The sequence below is a fragment of the Stegodyphus dumicola genome, chromosome 8, assembly GCF_044657685.1.
Source record: "Stegodyphus dumicola isolate Sdum_Otavi_A_Nest chromosome 8, ASM4465768v1".
Taxonomy (NCBI): Eukaryota; Metazoa; Arthropoda; class Arachnida; order Araneae; family Eresidae; genus Stegodyphus; species Stegodyphus dumicola.
In genome coordinates, this window is record NC_140775.1 from 12,160,976 (window position 1) to 12,181,328 (window position 20,353).

Sequence of the window (20,353 nt, forward strand, 5' to 3'; positions counted from 1 at the left end):
GCAGTTTAATTTTATGTTCATGTTACTGGAGTATTGTCATTATAATAAAAGTATTGATAATTTTTGTTGAATCTTTCAAGTTGCCTAACATTCAGAATTATTACTACCGAATTTTACTGATAGGTTTTTTTCGAGTTGACATAATCTGTCTGATAAATAAAGTAAACTGGTGTTTAAATTATATGCATTTCTCTTAATGTTTTATTGAAAGTGAGATGAAAATATAAATGCTATCCAGAAAAGTGAATTCTTTTTGCCTGAAATAACAAACTGTACTAAATGATTAATGTTTATATCATTTTAGAAATGTCAATATTAAAGTTTCTCCCCCTTCTCTTCTTTGATTTTGAAATAATTTATAATAAAATAATATATGCATAAGTGTAATTAATGTTCAATAATATAATTTATTTTTATTGATATTTTTATATTTCTTATCTGGGTTTTCTTTTGGTGTTAGAAGGAGGAAAAGACTGTAATGTTTTAATTAAGGAAATAATTAAAACATTACAGTCTTTTAAATAACACAGTTACAGTAATGTTTATTGAAGCAATCAGTACTGTGTGATTGCCAGTGATTGAATAATGTTAAAATGCATTGTTCATAAGGAAATTTGCTTATCTTTGTGTTATAGATTTTATTTTGATACAAGCTGAAATTTGAATTATTGGAAGCACTTTGAAAACCCAAATTATTTCCTGAATCATTAATCAGGCCAATATATAACATACAAATTTTCATACAAAATTATTTCTTTGAGCATATTATAAAGAGCTCATTTAATTTTATTATTTGTACAAATTTTAGACAAAAGTAGCATGTAACAGTTAAAGATTTATTGAAGCCTACTTGTTACTTGTGGTAACAAAGAAGTGTGAAAGATATTGCCACATTAGCGAACATGACGATCATTGATGCTTAGTTTAGTAATTTAATAATATATTGAGAAATGCTGGGAACTTTCAGAAGTTGACATTTCGGAAATGATGGGCTTGATAAGAAATTTACATGGTTTTATTATTTATTCTTTAGTTAAGAATGGATTTTAGATGTTCATGTGAAAGAATTCTGTTTAATTATATGTGAAAGAATTGTTAAAGTTTGGCATTTAAAAAAATTAATTAATAATATGCAATTATCTTTTTATTATACATATATTACTATATATTTCTAATGCGCTATGTAAATGTCAATGCTAAACAATTGAGATACTATTGTCAGGGCAATCTTTTCTTCTTATACATGAAAAATTCTGATACTTTCTTATCATCTGCCCTCACAGCTTCAACTTATGCTAAAACAGCAAGAGTATGCACACGATAATAGCAAACTATGAATATGCATACCACACACATGTATTTACATGCTTTATATTTAATCTTTATTTCTGAATAGTATTCCATTGGATGAAAAATATGTGAATATTGACTCAATGTATATATTTTTGTGTGTGTGCATCCTAAAATTTCTTGTTTCTTATAAAGTGCTTATTTGAATTACTACTTGTGAACAGAGCAGTAGATATGAACCATAAACTAACCATTTTGCCAATTTTCACAGCTTTGCAGATAGTCAGAAAGCACCAAAATTTGTAATAATGTTAAGTTTAAATGATGTTCTATACTTTTGTGTTAATTTTTCTATTCTATTAATTCTATTACTGTGTTATCAAACTTTCTGCAGGAATTTCAACTGGTTAAGATGTTATTACCATGTGGAGAAGAATTTGATTTTCAAGCTAGAAAAAATTGCAGCTGAAGGATTTTGTAGAAGGTCAGTCAAACTGGTTTTAGTTAATTATAATTTAATTTTGGATGAAGAATTCTTAAATTTATTTATCATAAGTGTCTAAAGATCTTCTAAATTAAATTCTGCTTGTTTTTGAAATTTTTCATGACATTCATTCTTTGATTATTATTATTTTTTTTAAATTTACTAACTTATATCCAGGCACATAATGTTGCATTTAATGCCATACCTTAAATATTGTAAAATGTTAAAATAATACATTTTACTTAAAAATGTGGTTGTGACAGTAAATTTTCTGTTACATTTAATCATATCTATAAACACTGGTATACATCATTTTTCAATAATCTATATATTATTTTGCGCATTTCTTTTACAACCAAGATCTGGCATATGACTTGCTTTTCAAACTGAAAACATGGTGTAATAATGTAATCTAATGGTTAAAGTTTACTATGGAACGGGCCAAATTTAATAAATTATTCTTTGATAGAAATTTATTCATGTGTTCAGTGTATCTCATCTCTTTAAATTACTAAAGTAAATTTTATGTACTTGCATTTAGGAATTTTGACTGTATCAGAGTAATTTTGTTTCAGTTATTATAACGTGCAAGGGAAAAAATTCATTCATAGCTCCGTATTTAAAATTAGTTAATTAAAGTCCTTACTAAAGAGGGACGTTTTGTTGTTTTTAATGTCGATAGAGTTTAATTCAAAAATATGTCACATTAAGGGTTACTTTTTAACCTAATTTAAAATTTTCATTACTTTAACATGTCCAATAATTGTTATTTTAACTCCGATATTGTAATAATATCAAAATTCCTTACTTTTTGATAGGTAATCCAAATGTAAAACAAGAAAAGAAAAAATTAAAATCTAGAAGTATATTTATTTCATACCTCTAACAAATAAAAACAACATAAGCACTTTTTACTGTCTATCTGCATAGTGTGGCATGTCCCGTAAGACTGAGATTTGTATGGTCAAATCCATGTTTCAGTTAAAGGAAAATGCATGCACAGTCTTCTGATTTTCCCTTCGATTAAGGATTCTGTATATACTAGCATAAGAAATATATTAGTTAATGCAGTGTTATGCATCAATATTTATAGACAATTATTGTGGCTATGTTTATTATAATTTTGTTCACTGTAATGGCTGGAGTGCCTAAACCATCATGCTGTGTAAACAAAACTCAAATCTTCATCTCTGCATACTGCTCCACTAGTGTTTAAACCACTGAAATGGTGATTATGGTAGAACATCTTTGGTAAAAATTTACTCTACTGTAACCCTTGGCGAATCGTTTCTTTTTTTTTTTTTTTTTTTTATATCAAGATCGTCACCTGAGAGGATCGGCACCAATTTCAAGGTGGCCGCTACACAAAACCAAAATAAGAAGTCAAAGACATACACAAACTCTGTGTCCATGTACACATCAACCTATTAAAACAGAGAACTGCACAAACTGGGCATTGTGCACTGCCTTAACTTTGTCCATGTACACATTAATCTATTTTCACTTTAAGAAAATCAGAAAGTTAAAAATATCATAGTTACCAGAAAAAATTCGCCACTGTCTTAACACACAGACAACCAAAAATACACAAATAGAGAGGAATAAGTTACCAAAAATACATATTTCCTAACATAAAAACATTAAACAACAAATCTTCTAACAAAAATTAACACACAGAGACAAAAAAATAAATGAAACGTCATTTTTTTAACATACCTTTTTTTTTACATGCATATGTTTAGGCTTCCCACCACCATCCTCCAGGTAAGCAATTCAATTAAATTTTTCGTCTCTTAGTCACCTCAGACATACTCAAACGATGGTACCCACACCAAAATAATAAATAGCATGTTCAAAATACAAGACCATACCACTTCCGTGCAACCAAACACAGCAATTGAAAAGAATCGTAAGAACCAAAAACCTGGGACCGTACAAAAGGTTTACTATTAAAAAAAGTAGCCCAAAACTAAATTTATCACAGCACGTTGGCAATATTTGCAGAAATAACTCCTTTTTATTGACAATTTTTCCCCCCCCCACCCAAAGGCTACTTTCGCCAACATTATCAACATTAGGGTTACCGAAAAACTTATTTGACACAATGGGCTTCCACATTTCACAAACAACCAATACCACTTTGCGATTTTTTTTTTTCAGACAGAAACCAAGGTGTACCATACAGTAAAGATTAGCCACATCTTCATTTACTACTGTTACAAGTACTTCTTTGGTAAATTTCTGCGGTTAAATTCAAAAGTTTAAAATTGCATTAACATGATCAGATTCAGAGTCATAGCTAGGGTTTTCAGCGCTCAGGGACAACTGAAGATTTCGTGCCCCCTCTTGCTTGCCAAGATGGAAAACATTTAATTCTAAAATGTTCTAACATCAGTTTGGCGCCCCTTGGATTCTGCACCCAGGGACAGATGCCCCCCTCTAGCTATGCCCCTGATCAGATTTTATTTTCTGCACCCAGCTAACAATTACTTATGTGTTGTCAGATAAATGTTACCAGATGCAGTTAATTATTTTTTACTTGCCAATCTCATGAGACAAGTTTTTTTTTGCTCCTGCAAGACTTTACTTTGTGTTGCAAAATAAATTCATTCTCACTCTTTTTGGACTTGCCTACACATTAAATTTAAAATAGTTTTATGAATAGGTAAGATGTGATTATCATAATTTTGTTTCTCTCTTTATCTTGGCAACTTTATATGTTGATTCAGTATCCAGGTTACCTACCAGTGGCTGATTGATAAAACTGCTCATATGTTCAGCTGGTGGTTTGAGTTTATTTTCTGACATAAAAAATTTTAAAAAGCATCCCCCATGTTTATTTTACTATAATCGAAAAATCAAATAATTGCTACTCTGTTTATAGGTACTAAATGTTAAAATATTTTAAATGCTTCCTTTAATTTGCATTCTAATAGTCATTTGTTTAAATTTAATTATGAATTATATTCACATATAATAATTGTGAGTGTTTTTTTTTTTTTTTTTTTATTTTATTTTATTTTATTTTATTTTATTTTAGGTGCTGTGAAAGGCAATGACAGAGATCCAATTTATCAAGAGTTCTTATATACATAAGAATACATGAATATAAGATTGTTTTTCATGAATTCAAATAAAATGTGATAAATTGGATTAATAAAAACTATTTTGAATTTTGAAAAGTGTTTTTCCTCTGTTAATCATGATATAGTGCCATAAATTTCTGAATGTGTTTATTTTTCATCCAAATAAATAGCTTTACAAAAATTTGTCATATTAATAGATATTGCATAATTTAGCATTATTATAAATATTTATTATAGCAGATTTAGCTGAACTACTTTTTTAGTCTCTTTGCAGATGAAGTCACAAAGGTAAGTGGTTAGATATTTTTCTATATTCCCCATTAAGTAATTTTATCTGGTAAATTACCATTACTTATATACTAAAGGTGAAAGAATAAGCTTCCTTGAAGATACAAAAATTTGCATTTATTTCAAAAAATTGGTATACGTAAAAAAGTTCTTAAATTGCCACATATGCGAAACTGAAAATGTTATATATGAAATAGTTCAGAAATATAAATATTTTCACTATTTTTTAACTATAATTCACTGCATTTGTTATATATAATCACAGTTTAAGGTAGAAGTGCTTTTCTCACTGATTTCTCATGTATTTTGATTCATAAATACACGTACATAAATCCACGTATTTTGATTTCTCTTTTGAGACCGAATAAAAAATGAACTAAACATTCTCGTTGACATTGAGAGTTGAATAAAAGCTCACCTCAAAATAAAATGAATTAATAAATTTATGGAAAATTTTACATTGCATATATTGAGCAGAAAGAGTGAACTGAATATACTTAATGGAATTAATAATTGGTAGAGTTGATAGCAGAATAAAATGCCTTAATTTCATGGTAAACAGTAGATCTTTTGAGGTTTTTCTATGTTGCGTAAAATGCAGATTTAAAATTTTGATATTGATTGTCATATAAATGGCAATTACTGTTTTATTTTGCTCTGAAATGAATGGTTAGTAATAAAATTCTGGATGAGACAACCTTTAACATGCGCTAGAATTTACAAAGTTTAATTTGGTGTTGATTTCAACGGGTAAATTTCATTTTACTGAATTTTGCGTAAAATAATACCAATGAACCATTGCAAATTATTTTCAGAACTTTTTTTTTTTTAATCTAAAAGGGCTATTAGTTTTGAAATGTGACTTCATATCGTCAGTCATAAACTTGTTTCGCTTTTCATTCAAGTCTTGCCATTTGGCAAAATTTAACATATTTACCTTTAAAATCTAATATATTATTGACTAACAAGCCAAGCTATTTAAAAGCATTACACACAGTTCTTAACAATGCTTTTTAAAATTTTTAATCTGATTGATTTAAAATGCATTTAATTCATGATATATCTAATTGAAAACATTTTAATATTTCTACATAATTACATGATATATTTCTTCATTTTTCAAATATATAGAAGATATATAACTTTCTGGTGTCAGTATCTTATAAAATGTTTTGCTATTTCCACTGCTCCATCTGTATTGATAATCTATGCAGTCATAAACTTTTAGCCTCTTTGAGTGACTGCCAAAATCTGAGGCCTTTCAGATTTTTTTTTAATTGTGTGAGCAGAAAGATAGAATTTTAGAAGAGCTTCTTGAGTTACCTTTTGAATGATATAAAGAATTGTTAACATAATGTCAAATTGTTACAACTAAATATTAAATATATAAAAAAGCCTGCAGCATTCTCATGTTACGAAAACATATTTATTTATTCTGAGGCTAGGAATTGATTTAGTTTTAAAAATACAATTTATTCCTTTTAACAATTTCCCAACAGTGTCAGATGCCCACCAGCAGCCGAGCAGTAAATTCGCTGAACACTGGTAGTTCGGTCCGCGGTTCGAATCCCGCGAACGGGCTGGCTGCATGGGCGTTTTCGTGGTTTTCCCCATGTGTAACGTGTATATGAGCCAGTTTCCCTTAGAAAGTCCTCCACAAAGGCATCCCTCCTCTTAGGCAGATAGCCCTAGTGTGCTTTGCCATAATTAAATACACACCCAACAGTGTCATCAAAACACTATAAATTCCTTACATGTTTTAAAGAAAGATGATTCATTTATGTAAAGATTATTAAATGGGTAATTTTATTATTCAATTTTTAATACAAATTAACTGAAATTAGAAACTGATTTTGTAAAATAATTTAATTATGAATAATTCAATTTGGGGGCTATTGGATGTTTAAAAATGATCAAAAGATTTTTAATATCTTAAAAATAAAAGCAAAATTTTCAGTTTTAATATTTTGTATTAATAATTCATTTTAATTTCCTTGCTCAGTTTTAATATATTCACAAATTCAGATTTAAAAACAAAATAAGTTGTATAAATATTTTCAACATTTCTGATTTTTCCATAGTAACCATAGGAGAACAATTTGAGACTATCTGTGTAAAAAAAAAGTAGGTTTTAGATCATCACACCTTCACATACTTTCACTGGAATTTTCCTCTGTATATATACTGGGATGTAACACTAAGCAGTTGAGAGTATGTATTTAAGAGGTTAAAGGGATATTGTAACTAGTGTTTCAAATCCTGATAACATCCCATACGCTGTTGGTGGGACTTAGATAGGATGTTCTAAGGATATACTGGGATGTGACATTAAGCGCTCAGGAGGATGAGTTTAGGAGGAAATTGGGATATTACGGGATGTCCTGAGGATGTAGTAAGTAGGACTTTAAATCCTAATAACATGCCATATGCTGTCGATGGGACATAGATAGGATGTTTTTAGGATATAATGGGATGTGCTTAGGAGGTTTGTGGGATATCCCGGGATGTTCTGAGGATGTAGTAAGTAGGAGTTCATATCCTAATAACATCCCGCACGCTGTCGATGGGACTTGGTTAGGATGTCCTGAGGATATCCCGGGATGTGACATTAAGCACTCGGGAGGAGGTGTTTAGGAGGTTCGCGGGATATTCCGGGATGTCCTGAGGATGTGCGTATATCTCGCGAGCAACATCCTTGGGATATCCCAAGGATGTTTTTGTGCTATGTGGGTAACTGTTAGATTTTAAAATAAACGTAATTCTTGTTGTACATAAATCGAGTAGAAGCTTATCGGATGTCTATATTTGTATTAAATGAAGAAGGTTTGTGTACTTGATAAACTTATTATCTTCTACATTTTTAAAGCATATATTTACAATTTATATCTATAATTTCAGGAATAGTATAAATAACCGTTCAGTAGAAATTACGTTCTTGTTTTCTGAATGTGGCTCCAAATACTCTCTCAATTCATCGCAAATTAAAATAACTATAAATTTTGGCAATCTGAAATTGGCAATGAAAAGATCTGGCAAAGCAAAAGCATCAACATATTGCTACGAAACATATTGTCGTAAATGCGCGGTGAGATGGCTTCCCCGCAAAGCAGTTTTAGGGTCGCCATAAAATGGTAAAGGAGGGCAAGGTTGCCACATTTGGCAAGAAATCGTACATTTGGCGACAAAATTGACGATATACCATGGACGGTTGGAGAACCTTCTGGAACGAATTCTTACCGGTTTAGCGCAGAATGTTCCCGAACACAAGCCGAAAGCTATATAAACCCTGCTGGTCCGCAATCAGTTAGTGTGTGTGCCTCGTCTAGAGTGCGAGTTAGTCAGTATCGAGTTGGTGTCTCGTCTAGCGAGTTAATCGCTGCGGAGTCGATCTAGTTGACAGCCGGGCAGCCAATGCCGAGTAGGTCGTCGAGTACACCGAAGGTGTCTCTTAGTGCATCGTCGAGAGAGCGTGTTGAGCTCCGGGAACGACTGAACCGAAGAGTCGGGAGCTGTGCTCGTGTGTCGTCGAGTGCATCGCGAGTTGTAGCGTGGAGAGTCTGGAGAGTACGTGGAGTTCCGAGAACGATCAAGCAGAGTCGGGAGCTGTACTCTGGAAAGCAGAGTCGGATGCTTTCAGGAAGCTGTCTTCACCGTGATAGCCTGATAACCTGAAGGCTGTGTCGCTGATTGTTCCAGCGAGTGTTTATAGTAGATCTACGATGACTGAAAAAGTGACTTTGGAGCTGTCCTGATAATACTGGCTAATAAAGTGTGTTTCGATAGTCTTTTGATTGCTTCTTTGCTTAATTTTAAGTAGTTCCTAACAGGATACTCTTTCCCCGTACAACAACATCCAAGCTTACATGTAGACTTTATGAGGCTCTTAGCCGTCTATTCGGCTGCGTTCCCGGAGCAGAGAGTAGATGGTTTCTGCCAGGAAGATATCACACTATGAGGCTAAGGCCAGGTCAGTGGTCGTCCTTGGTGGCGCTCACTTACTCACTCACTTCATCAAGTGTCGTCGTTATTCACTCCAAATCTACGAACCCCGTACGAACATGAAGGAAGAAAATAAAGTTACAACTGGTGCCAGAAGTAAGAAAGAACGCAACAATTGGTGACAGAAGTGGGACTTGCGAGTGAATGTCAGTGACCCGCCTGAAGAAAAAAGCCATGACAGAGGAAACGAAGACTCTGATGGACTTCTTAGCCGAGATGAGGGCTGAGATGAAAGCCGGATATCAAGAGATGAGAGCTGAAATGAAAGCCGGATATCATGAGATGAAAGCTGAAATCAAAGCCGCACTGAAAGAGATGAAAGCCGGACTGGAAGAGAAGAAAGTCCGGCGAGAAGAAATAAATGTGGGCCAAGAAAAGGTACGAGAGCAACTCCAACAGGTGAAAGTGGAGCTTACAGAAGAAACTAGAGCCATAAAAGACGATGTGGATATGAGAGAAATGGCTTCTGAAGAATCAAAAGATCAAGAAATGAAGAAAGTAGCTAATGAACTGTCTGAGGAAGATCAAGAAATGAAAGATGAAACAACTAACGGGATTAAAGATAAAGAACGAAAACATGAAGAAATAAAAGATGGGAAAGTAGAATTTGATTCTCAAGTGCCTGAAGTGGAAGAAAGTGAAAATGCGATCTTTAAGTTCGTCAAAACTGATAGTGAAGTTATGAAGTCGCAGTTCGCGAGTATTGAACCACCTGAAAATGCATGTGATGCAGAGATGACAGAAGTTGATGTGCAGCTTAAGCAGTGTGCTCCAGTATTGCAAGAAAATTCACCCACTTTACAAACTATGTGTGGAGTTTTACAGAATTCCGCAAATAGGAACCCGGAAGTGTGCTCTACGTCATCACCGGATATGTACCTTTGATATCTCCGTTGGCAACAAAGCTTGGCGAGCATTTGGCGTTATTTTTTTCCCGTAAATTTTTCCGCGAGGTCAAGAATTGGCGCTAATTTAGTTCACGTGTTAATTAGCGAGTGTGAGGTGTGTATTTTTTGCGCCATTTTTCTCGCTTTCCTTCAGCTATTTATCTTCATTTTTTCTATTAATAATTATTTGTATTTTGTTATATTTATGATTAGTGTTTGATTTTCATTGAATTTATAGTTGCATTTTATTTACAGCATATATAATTATTGATCTGTGTTTCGATTTGTAGTTGTTTGTTTTGCCGATATGCAACCAAAAAAGATGAAATTACTTATAATTGGAGATTCAATGGTTAAATATTTGGATGAATATTTACCAGCGAATCTTCTGAATTATGAAGTAGATTTACATTCTTTTCCTGGTGCAACGATAGAAAGGTTAAGACGTAAGATATCCTTTTTGGACAATCGATACCATTTGATTTTGGTACATGTTGGTACCAACAATTCGAATGACAGTGTTGAAGATATTCTTAAAAAGTACGATTGCCTCTTTAAGGATATTAAACGTTTGAACCTGAATATCAATGTTATCATTTCAGATATCCTACCACGTGGTGAAGATTTTTTCACAACTTTAAATCAGCGAGTAGCAGCTTTGAACCGTTTACAGGTAATTAATAGAAAGATTGTAGAAATTAATTCTCAACTTGAAAAGTACTGCCAAAATCGAGAAGCGTTTTTTTATTTGCAGGTCGTCTCATCATTTTGGAGCTAAGTTATTGGCTAGGGATGGATTACATCTAAACCGTCTGGGGAACAAGAAACTTGCGGCAGTTTTCCTGGATAATATCAAGATTGTTTTGACTTCAAAGCCAGTTTCTACAAAGGTAAGTCCTTTTGTATTGCCTTGTGTTTCACTTACTACATTGGATTTTCCACCTCTGATTCTTTTGTTTCTGCAAGCCCTTCTTATCCTCTCTATTCAACTGTTTTAAAGCATGGTTGTGCTGTAGATGCTACTAAGAAGGCTAATTCTGATTTGAGAAATGCTGCTAAAGTTGCTTCTAGCTCTCGGCTGAAGAGGGTTGCTATTTCTGGTGCTGGATCTCGTTTTAAATGTGTTGTCCATGGTGGTGACTCTCATTCGAAGAATGCTGTTAACCACACAGATGGTTTTAGTTTGCATCTGCAAAATGATACCACCCCTGGCTCACATCCGAAAAACGTTGCCAACCCAGATGCTAGCTCTCGGTCTCTTTGCATTGCTGGCCATGGTGGTGGATCTCGCCGAAGGAACGCTTCTGTCCATAGAACTGGTTCTGGTTTGCATGTAAGGAATGGGACTAAACCTAGATGTCATCCTAGAAATGTTGCCATATGTAGTGTTGGCTCTCATTTTAAGTATGTCAATGGTTTTAGTTCACGTCCAAGGAATGCTGCCGTCCCTCGTTCTGGTTCTGATTTGCGTCCAAGGAACGTTGCTACCCCAGGCCTAAGTCCTGAGAATGTTGTCATTCCCGGTGTTGGCTGTCATTCTAGACTTGTTGGTGTCCGTGATACTGGCTGTCATCCGAAGAATGCTGCTTCTGGTTTGCATTCAAGGAATAACGTCACTCCCAGAATGGAAGAATAGAAATGATATCCTTGCTGATGTTGACTCTTCCAGGCGTGTTGCAGTCCATGGTTCTGGCCGTTTTCTGAGGAGCAGTGCTAGTTCCACTGTTAATTCTTCTACGAACACTACTGTCTCAATTGCTAGTTTTCAGAAGAAACCAATTCGTGCTTTTGGTGATGGTTTGTGTCCAAGGAGGGATTTGACTGTTAGTGGCAGTTTGCATCTGAAGAATGCTGCTTCAGCTGTTTTGCGCCTAAGAAGTGTAATGGCCTACATGGGATCATCACTAAAGAATGCAGTCACTGCTGCTGGTTGTAGTGTACAACAGGCAAGTGCTGTTTCTTTCAGTGATTGTTATCCATTGTATTGTGCTTCTGTTAGTGGCAAAGGGAGTTTAAAAAATGATTCAACAAATTTTGATATTTCACAACCTAAATTGTGTACAACAAAAGATGATTTTTACTCTGACTTTGCCTCTAGTTATGTTTTGCAGCAAAAGAACATTTCTATGACCAGAAAAAGCACTTCTTGTAGTTCAGGCCTAAGTTTCTTTCACTTTAATAAATTTTGTTTACTAAAAGATCATGTAGAAAGCAGTGAAATTAATTGTCAAGTGAGGAAAAATAAGTCTATGTGTCCTATTCTGACTGGAGGGGGTCCGAAATTGACTGTAATGCACCATCGCTTTATCCTAGAAAATGTGATATTTGTAAAAAAAACTATAAAACTAAAAATTCTTTTAATAATCATAAAAAAATTGCAAAGAAAAACTTGAAACTGAAAATTTTAAACTTTCAATAACTTCTCCTCAGAGTAATATTCTTATAAACATTGATAATGTATTGAGTGCTAAAAAATTAGAAACCAAAGAATGTATTAGTGATAAAATAGAAATGGCTTATCTTCGTAAATGTGAAATATGCTTGAAAACTTATAAATCGAAGAATTCATTTTATAACCACAAAAAAAGAAAAAAAAAGTTCAAATAAACAAGTACCTGATTTTAAACAAAATTTTTCATCAGTTTACCCTCGGAAATGTCTAAATTGTAATAAATGTTATCCTTGCAAATTATCATTTTTTAAACATAAGAAATTTTGTACAGAAGTTAATAAATTGTATGTATGCTTCATACCTGATTGCCATAAGTCTTTTACATATGTTTTAAATTTTAATAAGCATTTAGCAGATGAACATAATTTAAATAACTTAAAAGAATATTCATTTGAAACAATGAGTTATTTTCAAGATTGGCTAGAACTGGAAGGAACCTTGGCATTTACTTCATTCAGAAAGTTTTCTAAAGTAACGAAAAATTCTAAAACTTATCATTATTATTGTTGTCAGTTTACCACGCAAGGTTATTCTGATTTTGAAAAAAAAAACTAGTCGGAAAAATGAAAAAGGTACAGTTTCAAAAAGTGTATGTTGTCCGGTCAGAATATGGGCTTGTGAAAAAATGAATAAAATCTCTGTTTTTTACTTTCCTAAACATAATCATGAGCAAAAGTTTGAAAATTGTAAATATCAGCCATTGAAACAAAGTAAGCGGTGTTTGATAAAAGCAAATTTACGTTTGTCTGTGCCTCCACAAAAAATAAGGGATATCTTACAAGATGGATCAGGAAATCACGAGAATAGAAATAATTTCCCTGTAAAGGAAAGCTTTGTCTCCCGTAAAACTATTTCTGCTTATTCTAGATATTTAAACAATTCATTGCGTCCAAGTAGTGATGCAGTTTCTGTTAATTCAATCATTGAAACTTTAAAATGTGAAGCATACAATCCTGTGTTATTATATAAGCCTCAGAATAATTAAACTTTGTACGGTCCAACTGATCTAGATAATCTTCCAAATCATAAAGTATCGTTTGCTCTTGGTCTTCAGACGCATGAACAGAAAGAAATGATGATAAAAGGTTGTACAGAAATTTTATGTATCGAATCTACACATAAGACTAACCAGTATGATTTTTACCTTCTTAATCTTATAGTACCTGATGAATTTGGTTGTGGCTATCCAGTTGCTCATTTTATTACTAATTTTCTAGATGCTGACACTCTTTATTGTTTATTTAATAGTTTAAAGTGTCATGTACCAAATTTATATGTAAACTGTGTAATGACAGATGATGACAAAGTTACATATCCTGCATTTTCAAAGGTTTTTGGTCAAGATGTTAAGCATCTTTTATGTTCGTGTCACATACGCCAAAGTTGGTTCCGGCAACTTAATTCTAAAGTGGTAGATAAGGAAGTGCGACAAAAAATGCTAGGAGAATTAACAAATATATTACATGAAAGAAACCAGATCACTTTTCATGATCAAATAAGTAAGTTTTTGAATGACTATTCTAGGAAAAGTAGAGATTTTATTGAATATTTTTCTGAAAATTATAAAAATAGATTAGAGGAATGGGCTTTGTGTTATCAGAACTTTCCACATGCATTTACTGATACTAACATGTACTGTGAATCTTTTCACAATCAGTTGAAAACTGTTTATTATAAGCGGAGACATAATAGACGATTAGATATTTTAATTTCTACACTTCTGACAATTGAGAAAGATAAATATTTAAATCATACCTATAAATTATACACTAATGTATCTCCCAGAAATTCCATTTCTTGTTTAAGTAGGCATCAGAGAGGACTAAAAATTAGGGACAGTGATGTAAATAAATGCTCTGATACTTCTTGGACAGTTTGTTCTCAGACAAAAAATAAAATATATACTGTGCAGCGTCTTTATGAAATTTGTCCGTGTCAGGATTTTTGCTTTTATAGATGCCCTAAAGTATCATGTGTCTCATTGTGTAGTCACTTTTATCACTGCAATTGCTTAGATAAATTGATGTGCAAACATATACATAAAGTGCATTCATTCCTTAATAAACAAAATGATTGGGTGTTTAATCCCTCGGGGATTAATCTTGAATCGAATTAGAAATGCAATGAAAGTATGAAATCAATAAATGTGTATTCTGTTAATCATTACAATCCACAAAGTATTGAACAGAGAGTAAATGCATGTGAAAAGCTTGTAGAAGAATTACTGCAATTAATAAGACAACCAAAAGTCCAAAATGTCACGTTAAAGTGTGTTCATACAACATTAAATTCATTAGTTTCAGAATGTAGAGGAATTTTAAACTCGAATGAAAATTCAAGAGCAGTTTCAAGTGCATCATGTCCAGTTTCACCAAATCAAAAACTTAACCCACAATTGTTTAAAACTTCTAAAAAGAGAAAATTACAGAAATGTCAGCAGAATAAGAATCAAGATTTTAATGATAATGTAGATGACCCAGAAATAAATGAATGTGTGGAAAAGAAAATTAAATTTAAAGCCGTAGCATTTGATTTAAATGACAGTGATAAATATCTATGTGATTTAACCAGTGTTGATCAAAATAAATCATTTTCCCTTCCATTAAAATCTAGCGAAGATATATCTGAAAGAATTTTACAGATTGGCTGCTATAGTATCAATCGTATTGCTTTAAAGTCTTTAGATTCTTATATCAGTAAAAGTGAAGAATTTTTTATAAAATCGGTTTGTACAGATTTTGTTAGGGCGTGGTTATTTGATGTAATCATAAATGCATTTTTATACAAAATTTTAGAAAGTGATGATCAATATACTTTTGCTGATTCCTCGATTACCCAGCTTATCTTATCTGATGCATTATCACTTGGAAATGTTTTTCCTGTTTCTTTGAAATCTTTCAAATATTTATTGATTCCTGCTTGCATTGATTCTCATTGGGTTCTGATCATAGCAGATTTAAAGAAAAATACCTTTTATTTATATGACTCGTTAATAAATTCATGCAATCCAAAATACATAAACTTAACTAATAAATGGTCTAATGTAATTAACAGTGAGTTACAAATTAACGGTTCATGGGATATTCAGTGTCTACCGCATGCTTTACAAAATGATGAAAGCAGTTGTGGGGTCTTCATCTGTTATTATGCATTTCAACATGTAAATAAATTAGCCTTAAATCTTCCTTTAGATACCCTTCTATTTAGAAAATATATTTATAATATTTTAACCGAGAATGTTCCACCTTGTACACAGGAAAAGATAAATTTATCTTCAGCAGAGCAAAACTTTTCAGTAAGTGTTAGAATGAATAAAGATTTGACCAAATCATGTTTAAAAATACATGATATTGAAATTACACCATATATGTTAAAATCTATAGATCCTTTTATAAGTAATGAAGAAGAATACTTGTTTAAATCTGTATCTTCATGTTTTCGAAAAGGATGGCTCTATAACACTATAATTGATGCTTTTTTATTTAAAATATTAAACAGTTATGAAGATTTTGCCTTTGTTAAGTCTAATTTACAAATTCCTAAACCAAATTTTTGTATTAAAGATCCATTACTAACAAGATTGAAATCAGCGAAATTATTTTTTATCCCTGCAAATTTAAATTGTCATTGGATATTAATAATAGTAAATATTCCAGATATGGTTTTTGAATTTTATGATCCACAAAATAAATCATGTGGGCAAGAGTATCAAATTTTAATTCATACATGGTGTGAGGTTTTAGCTAAAATATTTGCTACTAGCACTAAATGGAAAGTAATTTGTCCTTCACATATTTTGCAAACTGATAATATGAGCTGTGGTGTTTTAGTATGCTACTATGCTTATCAGAGGATTAAAAATCAAAGTTTAAATACGCCAGTTAATATAACTGAATTCTGGAAATTGATATACAAGCATATAATTTTAAGTGATTGATATATTTAAAGAAATTTAAATTAAGAAATGTTTTTCAGGACAGCATTCCATTCCTTTGGTGATGCTTGAAAAATATAAAGTATAATGGACAAATATTTTGCAATTCATCTGTTGCCATACAGTTTCTATAAAAAAACTTTTTTTTTTTAGTTTGCTTTATTTTGTAATGATGTTATATGGCCAATAAACAAATAAAAATGCTTATGTTTGTATGTAACTTGGTAGTATAAAAGAAAATTGTTAAAGTAGGCAACAATGAACCCTTTTGGCCAGGGTGATACCCCCTATTGTGGATAATAGAGAATAGTTCATTTTATGTTAACAATGCATTCTCGGGGACCTACATGCCAAAATTTTCTCTTATTTTTAAAGAGGAATCAGAGAATTTGTACTTAACACTTCATCCCATTGACTGTGAAGGATTTCCTCAGGAATGATTAGTGGTTCTGCACCAATTTTCATGGCCAATGGGATAGTATGCAAGTACTGCAAATTTTTCTGTTCATAAATAATCTCATATCTGATCTCAATCTGATCATTTTTAATATTTCAGGCTTATGTTTGCAAAATGAATAGTGCATTATTTTCAGTGATCTTGGCTGTTTCACAATTGAATTTAGTCTTCTTTATTTTTCAGTAAACGATTGGCAGGAATCTGGTACGTATTTAAAAGTCAAGAGCAAGCTCTGCCAGGAGAATTTTCTGAAACTGAAACTCATAAATTTTTGAGTAATATGGTTGAATAATAATATTTATGCTCTAGTCAAGGAATTTTATCTGATATGTCTTTATTTTCAGAAATAAAAGATGAATAAAAACTTTGTAAAATAATTATTATGTATTCTGAATAAAGTCTGGGGAAAAAATTATCCATTGTTGAATTATTTTTTACTGAAAATTACTCCACATATTAGGAATTAGTCATATCTATGAAGCATAATATAAGTAGTGTTTCTTACAAGACATTGACTAATACATTATCCCAATTTCTTCTTAAATAAAATATATTTTCATTCTTTATTTCATCATCCATGATATCAATTGATTTTCATTGATTAAGATTAAAAAACACTATAGTCACTTAAAAATGTGGACACTTTTTTTTTTCGCTGGTTAATAAGAGTACTTGCATATTTGTTAAGTTTCAGTACGTAAAGCTGTATACAAATTAAACTTTCACACATTCCAATATCAAAAGAGCTACCAATAATTAGATATTTTAATTTTTCAACATTCAAAAACAAAGAAATAGGAGTGAACTTGCTGCTAATCAAAAAGATGAATATACTGGTCTTATAATAATTATGAAAAATGAGTGCTAAAGTTACAGCCCATTCTTTAATTTTTAACTATTTATTGCAAAATAAGGAGGCTTAAAAGTTTGTGTGTCAGGCAAAGGGCTTGTGGTCTTTCACACAGAAGAGTGTAGCCAGACTTATATTAAAGCATTCAGGAAATTAAATAATTTTAATTCTAGAATAAGTCTTATCGTTACTTAATAGTTAGATAATGCCTATTATTATTTCCTGTCATTACAGAAGTACTTGCTGAAATTTCTTTGTTTCCCATTTGCATGGATGGTTTCAAAGAGTTGAATTTTCTGCAGAACTCTTAATATCCATAAATTGTTTGACACATTAAAAATAAGTGAATATTTGCTCTAAGCATATACATGTATTTCATTTAAATTTAATAATAATAGCATATACATAAAATCCAGATTTTGATTTAAACATTCATAACTAAAGAACAAACACTGCTTTTACAAAGACCATGTTTTCTCCCATTTTGCATCAGTTGCAGTTATTTTCATGCACATGAGTATATTTTGAAGTGTTAAATTAATTATCATTTCTATTCTTGGATGCTCTATGACTCAGAAAATAAAACTTAATGCTAATCTGATATCTAATTATTAATCTACTAAACCAAAATAATGAGGTTCTATAGTGCATGAATTGGGCAAAAGTGTGCAATTAAATTCAAACTTGTAATATTCTGTAGCAACCATTTGAAGTCACATTTCCTAATGTTTTCATTAAACGGAAAACTTTACAATTCTAACACATTCATAAATCTCTTAAATTTGTATCATAATATAGTAGGAATGGTTCTTGGAATTAAGTGTTAATTATTTCATCAATGTTGAACTTGCTGTTTTTCTCTCACAGCATGAATAAATGTGACTGATTATAACAGCAACTAATATTGTGATATGCAGAATAGGGGTGTAAAAAGCCTACAACAAGCAATTTTAAATATTGGGTCTAGTTGAGCACTATTACAGATTGAAAACGTCAAAGTGTCAAAAGTATATGGAATAAAACCTGCATTTTTAGAAAATGAGAGGTTTCATAAATGAATACTGTAATGATATACGTAAGGAACTAAAAAATATTTTTTAGATACGAGATACTGTTCTGTATTGGTGTGTATGATTTATACTGAGAAACATGACACAAAAATTTAGATCATTTCAGATAGGATTTCACCAGAATATTTTGTGTTATGGTATATCATTTGTGTATGTGGAAGTGATCTGTTCAAGATATAACTGTATTTTCATGCCAAAGATTACACCTGCAAAACATGAAACATATCCTATGAACTTTGCAAGGTATTAGCGAAACAAAAATAAGAATTGGTTTTGTTGGTGCAAATTAAATGCATTATACAGTATCAAGTATATACCAAACATTTTCCAGATTTTCTAAACTGGTAAGTAAAGACAAGAATACGTCCAAGTACAGTTTTAAAATACTACTACATATAAATAAAATTGTTGTGAACTGTTGAAAAAACTACAAAAAAAAATTTAGATTTTACTATGTTAAACCACGTTGTGTTTATGGAGTATAAAACTTAACCGTGGCTTCATCACAAATTTAATATATCTATAAAAAAGATTTTGTACTTTTTAAAAACGTTACCATAGGTTCAATGCCATATAAGGTATTTAAAGTAGTGTTGTATTATACATAACAGCCAAACAGATGTGATTAGGGAACCTAGAAACATTTGTATAGATATAATTATTATATTCTTGTCTGTATTCATAAAAATGCTACAGTTAAGAACATGACTGTTATCTTTAATAAAATTCTGAAATAATTTAAAAGTTTCATATGTGCAGAGGGATATTTCTAGATCATCTATTCAGGCATAATAATAGTTGTGTTACCTTTTGGACGTGAGATCCGAAGGCAGGAGTGCAGAATGGATGCATTTTGTACCAAGAATGGTTACTAAGCACTGGACGATCAGATTTCTAAAAAATTTTGAAATCAAAGAGAACTTTTTGTACCTTAGGTGCAGTGACTGCTAGAAGCAAACCACGTAGTCTGTGAATAGATGTTCCAAATCTTCAGTTAATGTGAGGCTGTTTCCATGAGAAAGGTAGCCCCTACATAATTTATAACATCCGATCCAAAAAAAAGTTAAAGCTTGGTTGTCACTTGTTAACAAACAGATTCACTAGTACAGAGTAGTGCACTAAATTTAAATAGCATTTTTAATTAAAATTGAAGAACATGGATGCCTGCCAGTGTTGTTTCACCGCCAGAGACCTACAAGTTAAAGATCCCTGATATGTGATATTGCAGTAAATTTAGATACTTTTTTTAATTAAATCCAAGAATACTTGTACCCATGAAGATCACTACTGGCCTATGAATTGGCAGCCAGTGGAGATGAACGCCTACCTAGTTTACCCCGCGAACGGGCTGGCTGCATGGACGTTTTCGTGGTTTTCCCCATGTGTAACGTGTATACGAGCCAGTTTCCCTTAGAAAGTCATCCACGAAGGCATCCCTCCCCTTAGCCAGATAGCCCTCGAGGCTTTGCCATAATCACACACACTACCTAGTTTACCGGTGTAAGACAGTGAAAAAAGGACTGAACAGATTTTAAAACTAAAGAACAGCAGTGCCC

General features: G+C 31.9%; 1 protein-coding gene across 2 annotated transcripts; it reads left to right on the forward strand.

The window, feature by feature from the left end:
* Positions 1-331: 331 nt before the first annotated feature.
* On the forward strand, positions 332-17,292 carry LOC146995662 (uncharacterized). 2 transcript variants are annotated; one of them, XM_085821584.1, is made up of 4 exons: positions 332-10,149; positions 10,637-10,707; positions 10,789-10,924; positions 16,796-17,292. In XM_085821584.1, the coding sequence occupies exon 1, from the start codon at positions 9,292-9,294 to the stop codon at positions 10,030-10,032; it is 741 nt and encodes a 246-aa protein (XP_085677710.1). In that variant the 5' UTR covers positions 332-9,291; the 3' UTR covers positions 10,033-10,149; positions 10,637-10,707; positions 10,789-10,924; positions 16,796-17,292. The 2 variants fall into 2 exon arrangements, with proteins under 2 accessions (XP_085677710.1, XP_085677709.1); XM_085821583.1 differs by having other exon boundaries at positions 10,637-10,924.
* Positions 17,293-20,353: the final 3,061 nt, after the last annotated feature.